The 20681-nt window shown below is 57.6% G+C and overlaps 2 protein-coding genes across 3 annotated transcripts; both read left to right on the top strand.

The window, feature by feature from the left end:
* The first annotated feature begins 3603 nt into the window (after window positions 1–3603).
* Window positions 3604–8364, top strand: HES4 (hes family bHLH transcription factor 4). Of its 2 annotated transcripts, XM_084872807.1 has the most exons (4): window positions 3604–3845; window positions 3932–4027; window positions 4118–4205; window positions 4281–8364. In XM_084872807.1, exons 1-4 carry the CDS (start codon window positions 3738–3740, stop codon window positions 4664–4666), a joined length of 678 nt encoding a protein of 225 aa, XP_084728933.1. In that variant the 5' UTR covers window positions 3604–3737; the 3' UTR covers window positions 4667–8364. The 2 variants fall into 2 exon arrangements, with proteins under 2 accessions (XP_084728933.1, XP_084728932.1); XM_084872806.1 differs by having other exon boundaries at window positions 4118–8364.
* A 4101-nt stretch (window positions 8365–12465) lies between these two features.
* Window positions 12466–20663, top strand: PERM1 (PPARGC1 and ESRR induced regulator, muscle 1). Its single transcript, XM_084872790.1, has 3 exons — window positions 12466–18736; window positions 19317–19442; window positions 19672–20663. The coding sequence occupies exons 1-3, from the start codon at window positions 16081–16083 to the stop codon at window positions 19755–19757; spliced, it is 2868 nt and encodes a 955-aa protein (XP_084728916.1). The 5' UTR covers window positions 12466–16080; the 3' UTR covers window positions 19758–20663.
* The last annotated feature ends 18 nt before the right edge of the window (window positions 20664–20681 follow it).

Raw genomic sequence — 20681 nt, forward strand, 5'->3', positions numbered from 1 at the left:
GTGGTGGGCCTTGGAAGGTTGGCTGTGGGAGTGCACTGACCACCAGGGTCAGCTCCTGCATTGAGCATCTGCCCCCTGGTGGTCAGTACGCCTCACAGCAACTGGTTGACCAGTCCTTTGGTAGTTCAGTCGCTTATATATATATTGTATGTTGAAGACTTGCACATATATAACAACAGCAGCGACCAAACACCTTCCCAAGTACTTCTCAGTCCTCACCACTGACCCCTGCACACTTGGCCCAGGGCACCATCTCCTCTCACCTGGGCTACTGCAGGTACAGTGGTGCTGCTTCTATCCCTCCAGAGTGATAAGTTGGCGCACACAGGAACACTGGCCATTCGGGCTCCTCATTTCCTTTCCTCTGGCACTTGGCTCGCTCTTGCCCCAGTTCCTGGCACTGCCTATCCCTCTGTCTGGAATGTCCCCTGCACCTCACCCCACCCCCCAAGATGCAGATGGCTCACTTCCTGCACCTCCTTCAAGTCACAGGCCTGAGGAGACCCTGGGTGGGAGGCCTCCCTTCCTCTCTGGAAAGGGTCTAGGCAGCACCTCCTGCCTCAGTCTCCCCCCTGTCCCATTCTCTTGTCTGCCTCCTGGGCACTAACAGCTATCGCTGACATATGTCCACTTCTATGTTCTGGGTGCTATCAAAGTAGGATCTCAGTCATCTTCCTAATGACCCCTGGAAAAATAGAAAGATAACCTATTGCACAGGAGAGGAAACAGTTAGGGTTCGGGTTAGGGTTAGAGTTAGGCACATGAGCCCAGCTGACAACTCTAAGGGAAAGAAAGCTCAAGAACAGGGCTCTCAGGCCAGTCTTTCCTGTCTGAACATCTGCCTATCTTGTCTCTTTGGGCGGCTGGGGTAGTCCAGAACCCCCTAGACTGGTCCCAGCACCCCCCCTCCAGGAAGTGCGGGTCCCCAGCTTCTCCCCAAGGCGCCTAGAAGGAGGTCCAGGTGGCCCCTGGGGTGGAGTGGGGGCTTCAGGTCTGGGAGATCTCCTTGCCAGGAGGACTAGTCTGAGCAGGCCCTGGACCCATCAGCGCTGCCAGGAGGTTCTCGGTGGGCAGGGTCCCCTCCGCGGATCTGTCTGTGCCCCGCGTCTTCCCAGAGCCCTGCCTAGCTCCACTGGCTCCTCTGGGCAGTAGAAGGTGGGGGTGGGGATAGCCTCACCTTGGTGAGCAGCAGCTGGGCCTGAGGCCAGTCCGGAGGCCTGCACCCCGAACCCCTGTGTAGACACGTGTGTCGCAGGAGGATCTGAGCATCTCCCCCAACACCTGGCGCCCCAGACTGACCGCCAAGGGGCCGGCTTGGCTCCGGGATGCTAGAAGGCTTCTGGAGGCGGAGGCGAGCGGGACTTTGCTTTGCAGGGCCTGACGGATCCCCGGCGGGTGCTGGGGCAGGACCTCCATGGACACCACCACTATGTAGGCTCCCAGCAGGCGAGGGGACCCTTCGGCGTAGATAGTTGGCTCTCTCTGGATCAGAAAAGCCCCTTGAGGCCCCCCTCCCCTCTGGAGCCCTTCCACGCAGCGTAGCAGTCTTTTTTTTTAATATATATTTTATTGATTCTTTACGTAGGGGTGTCGAACTCAATCAGAGAAGGGGCCAAAATCTAAAATCCAGCCTAAATCGCGGGCCGAATGGTTTACTGAACAGTCATAAACTGACAATGTCATAAACTGACAGCGGAGTGCAGTGATGACAGCGCGGTGCGGGCCACATTGCAAGGCCTGGCGGGCTGAATTTGGCCCGAGGGCCTTGTGTTTGACATATGTGCTTTACAGAGAAGAAGAGAGAGGGATAGAGAGTTAGAAACGTCGATGAGAGAGTATCATCAATCAGCTGCCTCTTGTACACCCCCTGCTGGGGATGTGCCCACAACCAAGGTACATGCCCTTGACCGGAATCGAACCCGGGACCTTTCAGTCTGAGCCAAACCGGTTTCGGCCAGCCTAGCAGTCTTGCATGCCGCCTACTTTCCCAAAGACCCCGGACCATCCAGTGGAAGAAGGGCTTCTGCTCTCCCAGCAGCCCAGGCCCCCAGGTCTGTCTGTCTCTTACAGGGAGCATGATTCTGGCCGGCTGCCTGCCTCCCACCGGTTAGAAGTCCCAAGGCCAGGCCGGCTTGTGGGCCTTGGAAAACATGGGAAACAGGCCAGAGACCCCGAGGATTCAAGACTAGAGCGTCCCTGCCACACAGTTCAAAATGAAAACAACGTCAGACACGAAATCAGGCCTAGCCCAGCCCTGGCCAGTTGGGCTCAGTGGATAGATAGAGCGACGGCCTGCAGACTGAAGGGTCTGGAGGTTCGGTTCCGGTCGTGCCCTGGGTTGCAGGCTGGATCCCAGGTATGGAACCTGCAGGAGGCAGCAGATGCACGATTCTCTCTCATCATTGATACTTTGTTGTCTCTCTTCCTCTATTTTTAGAAATAGAGGAAGTATCTCATCATTGATACTTCTGTGTCTCTCTTCCTCTATTTTTAGAAAAGAAAGTAAGCATAGCCCTGCTTTCCTCACTTTGCCTCTTTAAAATAAACAAAACCGTAGCTATTGTCCCTCCACGTTGCTGGTGGGGCTGACCCTGACATCACCAGCCTCATGAGTCACCCCATTGGCTCGCGTCACCCCTACCTTCACCCTGAGACAATCATCTCTGATTATCTGGGACCTCGCAGCCTCTCCTGGCCAGGTTTACGTCAGTCTGATGCCGTCATCTGTCTGAAGCCTCACCCTCACTGGGCTTGTGCCGTCATTTATTGTGCTGGGATCCACCCTGACTGCTATGACCTTTGTCAGCGCCCTCCCTCCTGCCCAGGGGCTGGGTCCCACGCCCACGGGTTACGGGCCATTCGTGGGCGCTGCAGGCGGCGGCATTCAGGGCGATGCCCGGCTGTGCGGAGGCCCCAGGCCCGGCGGGACCGGGATGGCGGAGCAGGAAGGGGGGTGCTGGTCGAGGTGCGTCCGCCCCCCGGACTCGGTTCCCCTCGAGGATTTCCCTTTCGGACTTCCCGCTCGGGGGAAGGTGGGCCTCGCGACTCCGCCCGGGTCCCCAGCCCGGCGCCCGGGGGGCCTCCCGCCCGAGCGCCGCTCGAGGGGGCGGCACCCCGGTTTCCCGCTCGGCCCGGAGGCGGGGCCGGAGGCGGGAGCGGGTGAGGCCCAGCTCCCTCCCTTTTGTCCCCGCGCGGCGGCCGGGGGCCACGGTGACTGACGCGGCGGCCGGGGGCCCAGGGTGACTGACGGTTGCCGCGGGCGGCGGGGGCGGGGCCCACGGTTACTGACGGTTGCTGGGGCCGGCGGGGGCGGGGCCCACGGTGACTGACGGTTGCCGCGGGCGGCGGGGGCGGGGCCCACGGTGACTGACGGTTGCTGGGGCCGGCGGGGGCGGGGCCCACGGTGACTGACGGTTGTTGGGGCCGGCGGGGGCGGGGCCCACGGTGACTGACGGTTGCCGGGGCCGGCGGGGGCGGGGCCCACTGTGACTGACGGTTGCCGCGGGCGGCGGGGGCGGGGCCCACGGTGACCGACGGTTGCCGGGGCCGGCGGGGGCGGGGCCCGGCGGAGGGCGGGGCGGCCGCTCATTGGCGGCGCGAGTGTGGGAAAGAGCGCGGAGCGGGGTTCACACGCCGCGGGGGGCGCTTCCTGAAATAGCGGGAAGCGGCCGCGGGGCCTGGAGCTGCAGGACTGGACGGGGCGCCGCGCCCGCCGGCCCCGGGGCGCACGGCTCGCCATGCCGGCGGACACGCCGGGGAGGCCGGGGACCTCGCCGCGGGCAGCCGCGCTCGCCAGCGCCAGCCGAACCCCAAGCCGGCTCCGGGATGCGGCCGCGCACCGGAAGGTGGGACCGGGTCGGGCCTGGGCGGGAGGCGCCTGGGGGGACGGATGGACACGGGACTCAGCCACGGCCCACGGCCCGACCTGCAGTCCTCCAAGCCGGTCATGGAGAAGCGGCGCCGAGCGCGAATCAACGAGAGCCTCGCCCAGCTCAAGGCCCTGCTCCTGGACGCGCTCAGGAAGGAGGTGAGTCGGGAGGAGCGAGATGGGGGTCCGAGGCGCGGACCTGCGTCGGGGCACTGCGGGTGCAGCCGTTCACACCGGCTCCGCCCCCAGAGCGCCCGCCACTCGAAGCTGGAGAAGGCGGACATCCTGGAGATGACCGTGAGGCACCTGCGGAGCCTGCGGCGCGGGCCGGCGGCAGGTGAGACGCGGTGGGAGTGGGAGGGGCGGTGCGCGGGGCCGCCCGGCGAACCCCCGCCTGTCCCGCTGCCTCCAGCCGCGCCGCGCGCCGACGCCGCCGTCCTGAGCAAGTACCGCGCCGGCTTCAGCGAGTGCCTGGCCGAGGTGCACCGCTTCCTGGCCGCCTGCGAGGACGTCCCGGCCGACGTGCGCTCCCGCCTGCTCGGCCACCTGGCGGCCTGCCTGGGCCACATGGGGCCGCCGAGCCGCTCCGCGCCCCTGGCCCCCGCTTCGGAGGGCCCCACGCCAGAGGCCTACGTGGGCCGCCCGCCGCTGCCGGGCTTCGATGGCCCCTTCCCCCCGCTGCGCCCCGAACCGGCCTCGGCGCCGCCGCTCCTGCCGGGCCTGACCCGCGCGCCCCGCGCCGCCCCCTCGGCGGGGCTGCCGGGCCGCAGTGCGCCCTGGAGGCCGTGGCTGCGGTGAGCGTCCCGTCCCGAGCCGCGGCTTTGCTGAGGCTGTAACGAGGATATTCATCTCCAGCGGCTGCAGTGAGAGTTTTGTGTTTGTTCTGTCTTTTCTGGGGAGGATCTAGTCTGGCAGCGCGTGTGGCACCAGCGCTCAGCGGCCAAGCTCCGTGCGGGTCCCGCCCCCTCCCAGGCCCCGCCCTTTCTCAGGCCCCGCCCCCTTCCCAGGCCCCGCCCTCTGACTGGTGCGCCCCGGGGCCTCTTGGGCCCGCACTTGTGTGGGAGCCAGCGGTCCGTCTTGGAGTGGGAGGGGTTGTGAAGTCTGAAGGGGACAGTCATCACGTTTTCCAGAACACACCCGAGTGTTGGGAAGCGCCAGTCCAGTCACTGGGCAATATTTTTAAGGCGCCTGGTGCACCTCCTGCTTTGTTCTCACGTTTACCGTCAGTCCCCTCCGGGAACCGCGCCCTAGGCCAGTCTCCCCAGCAGTGGGGACCAGCTGGAGAGGGCATCTGAGTCCCGGGCAGGCAACTGCAGCGAGGCTGGCACAAGCACTTAGTCCGGGGCTCAGGGAGTGCGCTCCCACCGAAGTCCAATCCTGCTGTGTGTCTGGCCTTGCCCTGGGACCACCCCACCACACACACACACACACACACACACACACACACAGTGAGAAAGGACTGGGGGGTTCATCCTGAGTAAGCGTCCATCCTGAGGAACTGCGTGCGTCAGCGCTGCAATACAAGATTGCAACGCTAGGTGGCGTTGGACACTGGGCCAGGAGGGCCTGAGCTCCATGTGCAATGAGGGGGTGGTCCCAGGTACTTAGCTGGGACTGGAAGCGCCTGAGGCGGAGCCAAGATTCATTTCAGATGGTTGCCTGCCTGCCTGCCTGCCCCGCCAGGGCCTATCCAGGAGGAGGGTGAGTCACTGTCTGAGGCTGGCCTGCCCCTCCTTCACGGCTCCCACATCGGTGCCCCCCTGGCGGGGAATCTCCTAGTCCCCACCAGGCCAGTCCTCCCTGCTCTCTGCTGCCTTGCACTCGTGTCCCTGAGAGTCAGGGCTGGGTCAGTGGCTTAGGATGGTGGCAGTGGCCTGGACACACACACTCAGTAGGCCTGGGTTGCAGAGGGTCTGTACTGGGGGAGGGGAGCTCGGGGAGGGGAAGGCCTGGGGTTTGGGGTGTGCAGCCTCAGTGGGGAGGGGGAAAGTCAGGGCCTGCTCAGAGCTGAGCTCGTCACTTGGAACCACTCAGTCCACACTGACTTAATCGGTTAATTTGCATGAACGCTGAAGTTAGGTTTGGTGAAGGTAGTCATCCCAGTTTGGTTAGGAAGGTCTGAGAAGCAGACTGAGCTGAGGCGGCCCCATGGGGAGGGCCTGGGGGGAGGGCAGCACCAAGGCTGTCCCTTTCTAACAACTGAGGGCAGCTGGCTCTCTGGAACAACACCCTGGACTCCGGCTGTGGGAGGAAGCCCTCCCCTCAGGACACCTGCCTAGGCCAGTGGAGAGCTGCGGCCCAGCCTATGGTGGGAGCTGGAGCCCGAACCATGGAGTGCTGTCCCTACCAGGTCTATCTCCCACCGGCTATTTTTATCTTGGTTTTTGTCTTGCAGACACTTCCTGCCAAGTAGTGATGAAACACCTCAGGCCTGGCATGTGGAGGGGCAGGGAGGGGCCAGAACTCCTCCTGGGGAGCGGGTATGTGCCTTAGTCACTCCCCACCATGGCAGGCAGCGTCTTGTTCTCCAGTCTTTGGCCTCCTTCCAGCTGGTTCCTGCAAGGGCTGTGGGTCAATAAATGCTTGCTGAGTTAATGTGCACTCTCAGCCGATCCGCCTGCTCTGGGTGTTGGACCCTGTCAGTCCCTTTCCGTATGTCTGTCTGCCTGTAGGGCCAGGGCTTGGGGACCAGACAGTGACAGCAAATCATAGGTGTGAGCTCAGGAGAAAGAACCAGCCCAGGAGATTTTCTTTAAAAAAAAAAAAAAAAAAAAATATATATATATATATATATATATATATATATATATATATATATATATATATATATTTTATTGATTTTTTTACAGAGAGAAAGAGAGAGGGATAGAGAGTTAGAAACATTGATGAGAGAATCATCGATCAGCTGCCTCTTGCACACCCCCCGCAACCAAGGTACATGCCCTTGACTGGAATCGAACCCAGGATCTTTCAGTCTGCAGGCTGACGCTCTATCCACTGAGCCAAACCGGTTTCAGCAAGCCCAGGAGATTTTCGATGGGGGACAGGCTGGAGCAACCCCCACTGTGGTGCCGACTCGCTTCAGGCACCAGCAGCTTCCTCCCTTCTGTGGGGACATTTGCTCCCCAAAGCTGGGCTGGGCTGTCCATCTCTGCCCCCTGGAGCCCTGGGGGTTCACCCTCCTGGGATGCACTCATTGGGCAAAGAATCCGCCCTGGGCTTGCAGTCTCCCCGAGGCCCCCAGGGACCTCCTGGTATTCAGCTCCCGCAGAAGTGACGGACTGTCTCTTCAGGATAAGGTTGCAAGTGCTGCCTGCTCTCTGTCTGTCTGTCTGACTGACAGTGTTCACTCTGGGGAGAACAGCTGTGCTTTGCTGTGAAGAAGGCAACCCAGAGTGGTCTCGAGACCTGCAGTCACTGCCATGACAGTCGGCTCAGTGACAGGTCCTCTGGCACCAGCCAGCCCTCAGACAAACCCCAGTTGCAGCGACAGTCAGGGCTGCTCCTGGGAGTCCCTGAGCCAGAATCCCGGAGCCCCTACTGGACTCCTGGCCTTCAGACACTGAATGGAGAATGAATGCTGGTCATTAATAATTTAGGTTAATCTGTTATGCTAAATTGGTAACAAGAAATTTTATATAAAATCTAAGATAAATGTAAATAATGATAGCAATAAACACATGCCCATGGCCAGCCAGGATGACCCCTGCTGAGCTCTTGCAAGGATGGAACTGTGGGGGAGGACTGGAGTGGGAGTGGGAATAGACACAGCCCTGCAGCTCAGCTGATGAGCAGTGGGGCTTGGCCTGACTGATCTGGAAGTAAGTTCGAAGTGAGCCTCAATGGTGGATGCAGCCCCTGCCACGTGGTTGCTGAGCAGCCACAGCTCATGCCACCCCTGTGCGTCCAGGCAGGGCTGGGGGCACTTCTGTGGCAGTAACTGGTGGAGCACCCTCAATTGGAACAGGGGTTGAGGGTGCACAGGCCTCAGGCGTCAACTAAAGACAGCACAGCCACAAACATGTCCACGCCACAAAGACCCTTCTGCAGCCTGGTAGCCAGGGTTACCAACTCAACTCAATAATAATAAAAAAGATTTAAAAAACCCACTTAAAAATGCATGAAGAATCTGAATAGACAGTAAGCACATGAAAAGGTGCTCAGCATCATTGTCCATCGGGGAAATTTAAATCAAAACCACAAAGAGATGCCGCTTCACACTAAGATTGCTATAATTAAAGAGACAGTAATAAATGTTAGGAGCTTGTGGAGAAATTGAAACATGTTTTTGGTAAGAATGTAGAATGGGACTGACCAGTGTGGCTCAGTGGTTGAACATCAACTATGAACCAGGAGGTCATGGTTTGATTCCTGGTCTGGGCACATGCTTGGGTTGTGGGCTTGGTCCCCAGTGTGGGGCATGCTAGGTGATTCTCATCATTGATGTTTCTCTCCCTCTCCCTTCCTTTCTGAATATCAATTAAAAAAAATTTTTTTTTAAGTATAATGGTGCAGCCACTTAATTTTTTAAAATAAATATTGTTGAAAGAATTATATATGTCCCTCCCCCCACCTCCTCCAGCCTGCCCCCACCCACCCCAGGCCTTCACCACCCTATTGTCTGTGTCCATGGGTTAGGTGCAGCCACTTTAGAAAAAGTCTGGAAGTTCCTAAAAGATTAACTGTAGGGTTACCATGTGGTAATTCCATTCCTGGGCCTGGACTCACAATAAATGAAAACAAATGTGCACAGAAAAGCATGTGCAGTATTTTATGTAATAAAAGCTTAATGTGCAGATGGACCGGAATGACTGGTCACTATGACACGCACTGACCACCAGGAGGCAGACACTCAATGCAGGAGCTGCCAAAGCAACCCTCAGCTTCCCCCAAGTGGGACACAGGCCCCACCACCCCCCCAGAGTAACTATCCACCAAATAGCATCCAACGCCATGGTGCAAAATTATTAAAAAGGTTAACTGTTGCTACAAAATTATTAAAAAGGTCAACTACAGCTGAAGCCAGTGTCATTGACAGAATGTATCTGAAGACCAACTATTGGCACAACATACCTCTGAAGCTGAAAGAAAGCGACATCGTAGACAGAATATGTCTGAAGAACAGTCCTCGACAAGTACTACCAATACTGGTAGGAAGTGCCTTCATAGCGAAAATGAGGTAAATGAGGGTGCAATTATCAAACACATTCTGGTGGAATGACTGTCACACGTCAATGTTGCCTATCCCTAAATTTCTCCAGTGAAAAACCATCTGATGAAAAATTTACTCAGTGTTGTAGCAAAGGCAAAGTTTGTCCAAATGACATAAGTTTTCCAGAATACCTGATATATTTTTAAAAATTAATGATAAACGAAGATTCTGACAGTAAAATTTTAATGGAAAATATTTGTTGTTATATCATGTTATTGTTTTTTATTAATCAATTTATATTTATTTTCATGTACATTTTACTAATTTCATCTCTTGATACTGCTATTATAGAGAAAGGATGAATAGCAATATTAAAATATTTCTTCTAATTAATTTTCTGTCAATGTGCATGAATTCATGCACTGGGCCACTAGTTATTCACAATAGCCAAGAAGTCAACATAATCCAAATGTCTGTCATCTGACAAACTGAATGGATAAATAAGTGTGTATAGCCATGCAAATGAATGTTATTTGACAATAAAAAGGTATGAAGTACTGAAACATGCTACATACAACATGGATGAACCTCGAGAATACTATGCTCAGTGAAAGAAACCGGACACATAAGACCACATATTGTATGATCCCTTTTATCTGACATGTTTAGAATATGTGAATTGACAGAAACTACATCAGTGATTTTCTGGAGCTGGGGGGAGGTTGAGGGGAATGGGGGGGGGGCTCTTGTGGAGTGATGGAAATGTTCTAAATTTGATTATAATAATGGCTGCACAACTAAATACCATTTATCATTTACTTTAAATAGATGGATTGTATGATGTGTGAATCATGTATTGATAAACCTGCTGACCTCCTCTCTACAGAAATAGCCATAGAGAGAAAGTTCTAAGAGCTGCTAGAGAAAAAAGAAGCGTTATACACAGAGGGACAAAGATAAAATGACGGCAGATTTCTTGTTGGAAAAATGCATGTGAGGAGACGGTGGAACATCTTTAAAGTACTAAAAATGAAAACTATCCCTTAGAACTCTGTAAGTAGACCCACCCCTTCCTATGCAGTTGGTTGATCATCAACAAAGGTGCAAAGGTAATTCCCTGGAGAACTAAGAGTGTTTTCAATTATTGGACCAGGAAAAAGTAGACATCTATATACAAATAAAATCACCCGGAACCATGCCTCACACTATAGGCACAGATGAACTCAAAACAAATCATAGTTCTGAATGCAAAACCCGAAACTATAAAACTTTCTTGAGAAAACTTAAAACATTTTTGTGACCTTTGGTTAGGCAATGATTTCCTAGATCCGATACAAAAAAAAAAAAAAAAAAAAATCCACGGAAGAAAAATGGATAAATTTAAAAATATATATTTTTATTGATTTCATAGAGGAAGGGAGAGAGAGTTAGAAACATCAACGATGAGAGAGAATCATCAATCAGCTGTCTCCTGCACACACCACACTGGGGATCAAGCCCGCAACCTGGGTCAACCCAGGTTGATAGGTTGACGCTCAACCATTGAGCCATGCTGCTGGGGCACCGATAAATTTTTTAACTTCTGCTCCTCAAGAGACATTGTTAAGAAAATGAAAAGATGCCGAAACCGGATTGGCTCAGTGGATAGAGCGTCAGCCTGCAGACTGAAGGGTCCCAGGTTTGATTCCAGTCAAGGGCATGTATCGATATTATACTTTGGCTGCAGGCACATCCCCAATAGGGGGTGTGCTGGAGGCAGCTGATCGATGTCTCTCTCTCATAGATGTTTCTAGCTATCCCTCTCCCTTCCTCTCTATAAAAAAATCAATTAAATCAATTAAAAAGAAAAAGAAAAGCCATAGAGTAGCAGGAAACATTTGCAAATCACACATCTGATGAAGAAGATTCAAAGATCTCTCAGGAGTCAGCAATAAGAAAAGAACTCACCCAGTTAAGAAAATGGGCAAGAGATCTGAGTCATCGTACAGAAGAAACTTATGGCAGAAGCAAAACTAAACATGAAGGCGTGCTCCGCATCACTAGTCAGCAAGGAAGTTCAGGTCCCAGCCAGTGAGGCACCTGGACGTGTACCGATGACAGAAGACGGGCCACGCCTGTCATCGAGGATGTGCCTCACACACTGTTGCTGGGAGTGACAGCTAATCCTATTGGAAGACAGTCTAGCACTTTCTTAGAAAGTGAAGGGTATTCTTGACCTGTGACCCCATCTTACATATTTACCCAAGAGAAATGGAAGCCCACCTCTACCCAAGACCCAGACACAGCTTTATATAGACTATTACCAAACCAGAGATAATCCAGAGGTCCATCAGAGGGTGAACGGAAATACCAACAGTGTAGCCAACAACAGGACACTCCACATTAATAAGTACACCTACGGATGTACACACTGGTGTGTACGGATCTCAAAATAATTATGCCGAGTGACAGACACCAGACGAGTCTTCCTGTCATGGGAGGGAACCAACGCCTGACCCATTTGCATAAAATTCCCAGGGGAGGCGGTTCCAGGCAGAGGAACCTTCAGGGATGACGGGCCCTTCACTCTGTGGATCGAGGTGAGGGCTTCCTGGGTGTATACCTGCCGAATCACAGCGGATTTTACACTTTAAATATGTGAAGTTTGTCGTGTATATATTATACCTCATTAAAATGATTACAATTTTTAAAGTAAAAAGCCCGTAATCTGTGGAAAGCATTTAAGAGTGTCCGGCATGGAATAGCTGCTCATTGAAAGTTGGCTCTTGTTTTGGGGTATTTACAGTCTCACAGGGGCTACAAACCTTCAAAAGGGGGGCGTGGCACCCCAAGAAGTGTACAGCCCTCCCCCACCCCCTACCCCACAGTGCTCTGCTGGCTTCCCGTGGGGGTCTTGTGTCCTCTGGTGGCCGCCAGGGGTAGCGCAGGCTGCCGTTCACTGCCTCTTTCTGATACTGCTTCCCACTGTGGCTTTGCGTTCCATCCAGAGAATCGCTCCCTCCCGCCCAGGTGCTGGTCTCCGCAGAGACAAGCCTCCATGGAGCAGCTGTGTCAGTGTCCCAATGACCTGCGGTAGAGCTCTCCTGTTTCCCTTGCGGCCAGGCCTCCCCAGGGCCAAGCAGGTCTCCGAACAGCTGGTTTTCAAAAGGCCTTCTCCTTGCATGGCCTCCAACCTTGCCCACCGCACTCCTCAGAGCCTCGGAGCCAGCCTCCCTGCCTCCTGTGATCCTGTATTTTCTCCTTCCAGGGCCGCCAGCAGTTGTCAAAGAGCGCTCCCCTGGTGGGAGCCCGTGTTTGCCTGGACATGCAGTCCACATATGTGTGTGCCACAGAGTGAGACCCGGCCCTGGGTGTCCACAAGAAACAAAGTGACAGGACACCCCATCACCCACCATCCTGGGGGCTTCAGCACCAGCTGGGTCGCAGGTCCGATGGGAGAGGTAAGGTAGTGAGGCTTTAAAAGGGAACAAGCCACCTTCTCCACACCTGCAAGGCTTTGGGGAAGGCAGGGAACTCAAGGGGACAGAAAAGTGATCACCACCAAGGAAACTGTGGACAACTTGGACTGTGCTAAAATTTGAATTTTATCCCTTTAAGTTGCTGTTCATCCAAAATAAAGTAAAATAAATTTCTGTTCATCCAAAGGCATCGTGAAGAAACTGAAAAAGTGAGACAAAGAGAGAGATAATCAAAGTGCAAACATTTAATAAGATGCATATCCAAAGTGTGTGAAAGCTCCCACAAACGAGTAAGGAAAAGGCCTGGAGAGTGGAGAAAGCCCTGAGGAGACGCTTTGGATGGCCAGAGCCTTACTGTTATCGAGGAGGTGTGTGCCCGGAGGAGGCAGGTGTGGGCACACCGTCCCAGACTGTCTGGCCCCTGGTGAATGCAGGACCCCCCAGGAGGACCGCCGGCAGGCCCACCGCCTCTGACCCTTGCACTCTACAAAACCACGGACACACATTTGCCAAAAGGATATTCCTGGCCGGTCACCACATCGCTGTTGATTATTAGCTGCAAATGGAAAACAACCTAAGCCTCGGCCCAGGAGGCGCTTTTTGGTGAGCGCCTGGCGGGCCCTGACGGCCCAGCCCCCAGTCCCCAGCTCCAGGGATAGGGAAAGAAATGACCGTGAGATAACACACTTTGTACAGATTGGTCTCTGCCCCAGTTCTTGGCACCGAGCTCTGGAAACCCTGTCATGTCCTGGATGGCAGGAGCACCAGCAGAATCTCGTCCCGTGAGCAGCTCTGGTGAGCCCTGCATTCCCGAGAGCGGGGACAGGCTGAACTCAGAGTGAATGACCGACCCCAGGTAGTCTGCTGTCTACCCGGGGGGCTGGAGTGAGTGGGAAGGCAGCTGCTGGTTGGTGGCACCCAGGACACGGAAGCCCTGCCCCTTCCACTTGCCACGCCCAACGCATCACTTCCATCCGTGATCATCTGTGTCCATTGTCACATCTATTTATAATCGGCTGGCAAATGTGGTGTTTCCCTGAGTTCTGTGAGCCACCCAGCTACGGAGCCCAATCCAAGGGGCAGCAGCCATGGGAACCTCTGATTTGTGCCAAGTCAGACAGATGTCCGGGGCCTGGAGTCCAAGGGGCAGCCTTGTGGGACAAAGCCCTTAAGCTGGGATCTGAGTCTCTATGGCAGGCAGACGGCGCCAGGATGCACTGAAATTGGTGTGCGAAATCCCCACGCCTGGACCTGGTGCAGAGCTCTGGGTGACCAGGAAGGAGCCCCACAGAGACACAGGCGTGGACGGGCTCGGAGGGTGACCTTCCCGGGCCAGCCTCACCTGCCCCGGAGCAAGAGCCTTCCCGTGAGGCGCCTGGCGGTGGCCACGCCATGCGCTCACTCGCCATTTGTTCCCTGGAGTGCTTCCTGAACACCTGTCACATGGAATCGTTTGCCGACACTCAGTGCCCATTCTGGCAAATCCTTGCAATGCCTCCACTGTCGCCCTCGCAGCTCAGTCCTGCTGTCCCCGCTGTCCCCGCTGTCCGCGCCCCCAGGCCTGTCCCTCGGCCTCACAGGGCTTTCCTCCCATGACGCGGGCTGTTGGGAATGGTCTTCCCTGTGTGCCCATATGCTGTCTGCCCCGCTGCTCCCTCCTGTGCTCTCAGTGGGGAGGCCGATGCGTCGCCTGACCTGCCCAGGGAAAGGCAGCGCAGCCCCAAGCCCAGAAGGTCAGGAGCCCGGCCCACAGCAGGGGCCTTGGGACCCAACGCTGCCACTCGCTGGCTGTGTGGCTTACCCTCTCTGTGCCATACCCAACTCTGCTGTGAAAGAGGGTCCTCCTGGCACCCCGACCCCACCAGGAAGGTGTCCCTCAGGGTGAACAGTGTTTGGCAAAGTGCTCAGGGGGGTCCTGGCAGGACCTGCTGCTCGCCAGCTGTGTCAGAGGCATGTCCCCCCCCCACTCCTGGGGACTGGCTCACCTGGGGTGGTGGCATCTGATCACCGTTCCTCACCCCTGCCTGGGGTCCCATCCCCAGGAGCCTATGTGGGAAGATGCTGGTAGTAGTGACCCCCTTTTCCTTCCTCACCTCTCCAGGGGCCCAGGGGCCATGCCCATTTGGGGTGCCCTCCAACTGGAAGCCTTCAACAACTCCACATGCCCCCCACACTCCCCACAGGATGGGTAGTGCTGCGGGGGGAGGTGTCTGCACCGATCTCCTCCAGAGGACCTGGAGGAACATTCTGGAATCCATCATTTCCCACCGTGTCACTCTATTCCCTCCGTTCCCCACATGCATTAGGACAAAGCTCTAAGACTCAGAGGTTCTGGACTGGCCTTGGGGGGACAGAGGGTGGGGGAATGGGGGGCGGAAAAAGTCCCCCCAGCAGTGGGGTCCCTTTAAGAAGAAGGAGCAGCTTTCAGCCAGGCAAAGAGAAGCCACGTGCTGATTGCTGGTCAGCATTCTCTGGCCAGAGTCCGACCTGACCAGGAAGGTGTCCCTCACGTAGCTGGAGGCCCCTCAAATGCCATCTATTTGTGGCCTGGGCCCTGCTGGCAGGCTGGAGACATGTGACCCTGGGATGGGTATTTTTGGCTGTGGGGGTGGGGCTGCATGGCGAGCCAGCACCAGGCCATGGACAGGCAGCTTAGACGCCCAGCGCTGCTGCTTGGCTGCTGCAGGGTCTCAGGTACGGCAACAGCAGCCCCTCATTCCCGCCCTGAGGGGTTCCCGAGGCAGACAGCCCCCAGGGACCTTCCCTAAAGCTAGAGAGGAGGGTGAGGTTCAGGGTCAGTAAGCCGCCTCAGTGCCTGGGGTCCAGCATCTCCATCGCAGAGACAGAAGGGCAGTCCACAGGGGTTGAGGGGTTGGAGACGCTCCAGCCAGGGTCACCTTGGGTCACTGAGACGGGGCAGGGGGAGGGGCACATCTGAGTCGGGGACACAGACCCTAAGGATGACCGCGGCGAGCAGGAGCTCCTTTCTGTTCTGGGGCCTCCTCCCGAGGCTCCTGCTGGGGACCCGCGAGCACTCCGGCCAGCACCAGCGTGACCAGCGTGCGCTCAGAGGAAACCCAGCAGCCTGTCCCAGCCAAGGCTAGTGGAAGGTCATCACCCAAGGCTGGTCACCTGCTGGATATTGTGGCCACGCCCCCATGGCCAAATGCCACCTGGGGCATGCTGGGACAGTCCAGGACTCCCCACAGCCACGTCGGCCTGTCCAGAGGAAAGTTGGAGGGTAAGGCCGACCCAGCTGAGCAGGAGATGCTTGGAGACGTGAAGGAAAGCCACTTCTGGGGTTGAAAGATCTACTCTCGAGGATCCTACTTCTTCGTGTCCCTCACTGATCCAGAGCGCGTTTGGTGGAAGGAATGTGACCACGTGTCGGAGAGTTGCCACGGGGGCTCAGTTTGGAAGCAGAGACGGTGGGGCTGTAGCTGTTTGGACCTGGAGGAAGCAGCCAGCTGCCGTCTGCATCCTGCTCTGCTGGCCTGCAGGTCGGAGATGCCAGCCCAGTGCTGAGCCAGGCGGAGAGGTGCTGGCAGGCAGGCAGGGGGTGAAGACCCCGGATCTGCTGCTCACGTGTCCTGCTGCCCGAAATGGAGAACTTCCAGTACAGTGTCCAGCTGAGTGACCAGGACTGGGCTGAGTTCTCAGCCACCGCCGAGGAGTGTGGCCTCCTGCAGGCTAGCCTGGCCTCTGGGGATGAGCTGCTGTCCAGTGACATTGACCAAGGGGACAGCAGCGGCAGCAGTCCCCCTGGGCCTCGGCCCCTGCTCGGGGGGAGTGGCTGGCCTGGCTTCGAGGAGGAGGACCAGGCGGCCACGAAGCAGCTGGTCAGCAGGTCTTGGCAGGAGCCCACCCTGGCCCTGGGGGCCGGTCAGCAGATGCCCAGCACGTCAGCACAGTCAGAACCCCGGCCGTCCCTCAGCTCGGGCGCCGCCTCTCCCGGCCAGAGCGTGTCCCTCCAAGGGCTAGTGCCTTCCAAAGAAGAGATGCAGAGGCTTCTGCAGGGGCCAGCCCCCCGGGACCCTGCCCCTCGACCCCCTGGTGAGCCTCCTCCAAGCCCCGAGTCCCCAGGCCGCAGCCCTCTGCCCCAGCGGCTCCCCAGCAGTCCCGGAGCCCTACCCCGAAGCCCCAGCAGAAAGAAGAGGCGAGCTGCGGGTGCCAAGGGGGGTGGGCGCTCGAGTGCCGCGGGCTCTGCTCCCACCTCCCCGCTGGGCTCCCCACTGCTCCCCGAGGCCAGGCCCAAGGCGGGCCGAGGCCCAGCTGGGTCCGGGGGGCAGGGCCCTTCAGCTGGGTCGGCCGAGCTGACAGCAGGAGCCGGGCAGGACGAGCGGGGCCTGGAGTCTGCAGGAGCCCCTGAGCAGGTGGCCTGGCCAGGACTGGATTTGTCTACACCTGTCCTCACGACTGAGCAAGGTACGGACCCACTCAGCATGACCCCTGGAGCTGGGCCACTCGCTGTGGCCACACCTGCCCCAGAACCTGGTCCAGATTTCTTAATGGCTAAGTCAGACCCAGCTCTGTCTACACCCACCTCCAAGCCTCATCCTGACACAGCTCCGTCTGCACCCACCTCCAAGCCTCATTCTAACACAGCTCCGTCTATACCAGTCTCCAAGCCTCATTCTAACACGCCTCTGTCTACACCTGCCTCCAAGCCTCATCCTGATATGGCTCCGTCTACACCCACCTCCAAGCCTCATCCTGACAAGGCTCTGTCTACACCCGCCTGCGAGCCTCATTCTAACATGGCTCTGTCTACACCCACCTCCAAGCCTCATCCTGATATGGCTCCGTCTACACCTGCCTCCAAGCCTCATCCTGATATGGCTCCATCTGCACCCACCTCCAAGCCTCATCCTGACACAGCTCCGTCTGCACCCACCTCCAAGCCTCATCCTGACAAGTCTCCGTCTACACCCGCCTGCGAGCCTCATTCTAACATGGCTCTGTCTACACCCATCTCCAAGCCTCATCCTGACACAGCTCCGTCTACACCCTCCTGTGAGCCTCATCCTGACAAGGCTCCATCTACACCCGCCTCCAAGCCTCATTCTAACACGGCTCCGTCTACACCCATCTCCAAGCCTCATCCTGACACAGCTCCGTCTACACCCTCCTGTGAGCCTCATCCTGACAAGGCTCCATCTTCACCCGCCTCCAAGCCTCATTCTAACACGGCTCCGTCTACACCCATCTCCAAGCCTCATCCTGACACAGCTCTGTCTGCACCTGCCTCCGAGCCTCATTCTAACACGGCTCCATCTATACCCGCCTGTGAGCCTAGACTGGATGTGGCCCTGACCCCACCGGGCAGAAAGGTCAAGCCACAGGTGGACTCATCCGCACCTGCCTCCAAGGCAGAGTCTGATGTGGGTGCACCCACCCTGGCCCCCACCCCCCAGGCCAGGCCTGACACAATGGGGGCCAAGGGCGCCCCACAGGCCAAGCTGGATTTGGGCTCAGCAGGGTCTTCAGGAGGGCGCCAAGAGAAGCCCAGAGGGGGGCCCTCCGAGGGTGCCCCTGGACACCCCTCGGGGGCGCCCCCCGCAGGGCCTGTCCCAGGCAGGAAGAAGAAAGTGCGGTTCTCTGTGTCTGAGCCCAGCCCCCAGGAGCCAGGGTCAGAGGAGGCCACGCGCCCCCTCTCGCCAGCCACAGCCGGGCCCTCAGCCCCCAGGCTGGCCGCAGGGGGCCGTGGGGGGCCCGGAGCTTGGGATGCAGTGGCCGTTGGGCCCAGGCTTCCCCAGCCTCGGATCCTGAAGCACCTGCCCCCCACCGCCGCCTTTGGCTCGGGGGGGCCTGGGTATAAAAGCTGTTTTGCCGTGACTGTCCCTGAGGCCTACGAGTTCTTTTTTTGTGACACCATTGAGGAGGTGGATGAAGAGGCTGAGGAGGAGGCAGAGGCTGGCGAGGCCCAAATGCAGTGGCCAGAAGTGTGTGAGTTCTTCTTCCGGGACAGCCGAGCCAAGAGGTCTGGGCCCCGGGGGGGCCACTCCCCGGCCCCGGCCCCAGAGGCCAAGCCCGTGCCAGCCCCTCTGCCCGGAGACCCTGAGCCCATCTCCTTCCCGGAGGCCTACGAACACTTCCTTGGGGAGGACAAGCTGGAGGGCGTGCTGGGGCCTGCTGCCCTCCTCCAGCTGCAGGCCCAGGAGGCCCCCACCACGGGGCCCCAGGAGGCGCAGCCTGGCCCTGCACCGGAGCCCAGCCCAGCGGCCATAGAGCAGCTCGACCTGGTGCTCAGGCAAGCAGGTGCGTGTCTCGTGGGCCCCATGGCCTGTCCAGGTCCTGGGAACACACTGTCCAGGGATGTCAGCCAGGAGGCCACAGCGGGGGTGGGAGAGGCAGGCCAGGAGGTTGGTCTAGGCCAGGGGGAGGCCTCAAGGAGGATCTTAGAAGGAAGGAGCAGTTTCTAGCCATCCCAGGACACAGTCCAGGTGGGGAAGCCCAGGTCAGTCAAGGGTTTGGCTGTGCAACGACCGTCACCCTGAGTTCAGGCCCAGATGGCTTGACATCCTTGCCCCCGGCCTCCTGCAGGGCAGGCACTGGGCACTCACTGGACTTGGTCTCACATTCCTTCATGAAGGTAGTTTAGGAACAGGAAGTGGTGCCCAGAGGCAACTGGCCCAAGTTGACCTGACTCAGCTGTGCCACACGCTGCCTGTGTCTTGGAACAGAGGCATCACGGGGAAGATGTGACTCAGACATGTCCAGGCTAGTCATGTCTCCAGACAGACATGTGCAGGACAGACGTGTCTCTAGACAGACATGTCCCAGGATAGACGAATCTGAGGGGAGCAGCTGGAGCTCAGACTGTGCTTTTCTTTCCTAGGGGAGTCCTGGGGTCCCCTTGCCTCGTTTACCTTCAGCCAGAAGGACATGTGCCTGGTGTTTGTAGCCTTTGCCACCTGGGCTGTGAGAACCTCAGATCTGCACACCCCAGACGCCTGGAAAACAGGTTTGAGGGCCCTGGGGGGGTTGGGGGTGGTGCCCAGAAGTCAAGTGGAGGGGCCAGCAGGGGTCAGGGTGCTTGGGAGACACAAATTTCTTCCCTGACCTTGCTCCTCTTGTTGCTGACCCACTGCTCACCCCACTGGCTTCCTCTCACCCTTCGAGGCCAGCCCTGCAGGTGCAAGTGGTGACCAGGCCAGGAGCCGGCACCCAGGCAGCTCTTGCTTCCCTTGCAGTTCTGCTGGCCAACATTGGCACCATCTCTGCCATCCGCTACTTCCGCCGGCAGGTGAGGCAGGGACGCCGAAGCCCCAGCCCCTAGGAGCCAGACTCAGCCCAGGAAGTCGCAGGACCAGGAAATGGCCACAGGTGCTCAGGCCGAGGTGCTGCCCTCTGGCCTTGCCCTTGGACCTTTGTGTTACGCGGCAGCATCTAGAAGGAGCCAGTGTCCTTGGTCCTGGCTGTTTTGGACTCCACCCGAGGCTCAGGCCAGTGGCCGAAGCCGAGGCTGTGCCCGCACCTGGGAGGGGAGACTGGGAAGGTGGGGTGGCTGGGGTGCAGCAGGGAACGGGTTAGGAAGGTGGCCAGATTAGCAAATAAGCAGAGTGTCCAGTAAAGCTGGAAGTTCAGACAGGCGGTCTGAGAGAGCTTACACTAAGAAATTACTTGTGGTTTCTCCAAAATCACATGGAACCCGGCCTTTGTATTTGGTCTGGTTAGCAAGTTAGAGGGTGAGAGGTGGGATGGAGCAGGCAATCAGCGGGTGTCCAAGCACCTGGGGAAGGGGCAGGCGCGGGGCGGGGCTGGCAGGGCCTTTTTGGCCTGTTGGAACCCTGAACCCAAGGGCCTGTGCCAAGGTCTCCTGGCTGCTGCCCGAGACAAGGAGCAGGTACTTGGAGGGGCTTCAGGAAGGTGAACCCAGTGGCCCCTGTGGGTGGGGGTCTGTAGGGCAGAGCCTGGAGCCCCTCCTTGGAAGAGTCCTGGATGAGGTTCCAAGCAGAGTTTCATGGAGTCAGGCTGAGAAATGGGACACTGAGCTTGTCCCGGGGCTGAGAGGAGCCACAGGGAGGGCAAAAGGGGGGGCAGGGGCAGCTGGGTATCTGGAAGGGCAGCTGGAAGGGTATCCAGACAGATAGTGAGCATAGGTCCCGGGGCCACAGGGCCTCCTGGCTGTGAGTAAAGAACGTGTGGACACAGACAAATAAAATCTTCTCTTCTTTCTTCTTTAGTCGTTTGTCCCTTTCTC

This window comes from Pipistrellus hanaki (genome assembly GCF_964339955.1).
Source record: "Pipistrellus hanaki genome assembly, chromosome: 2".
Classification (NCBI taxonomy): Eukaryota; Metazoa; Chordata; class Mammalia; order Chiroptera; family Vespertilionidae; genus Pipistrellus; species Pipistrellus hanaki.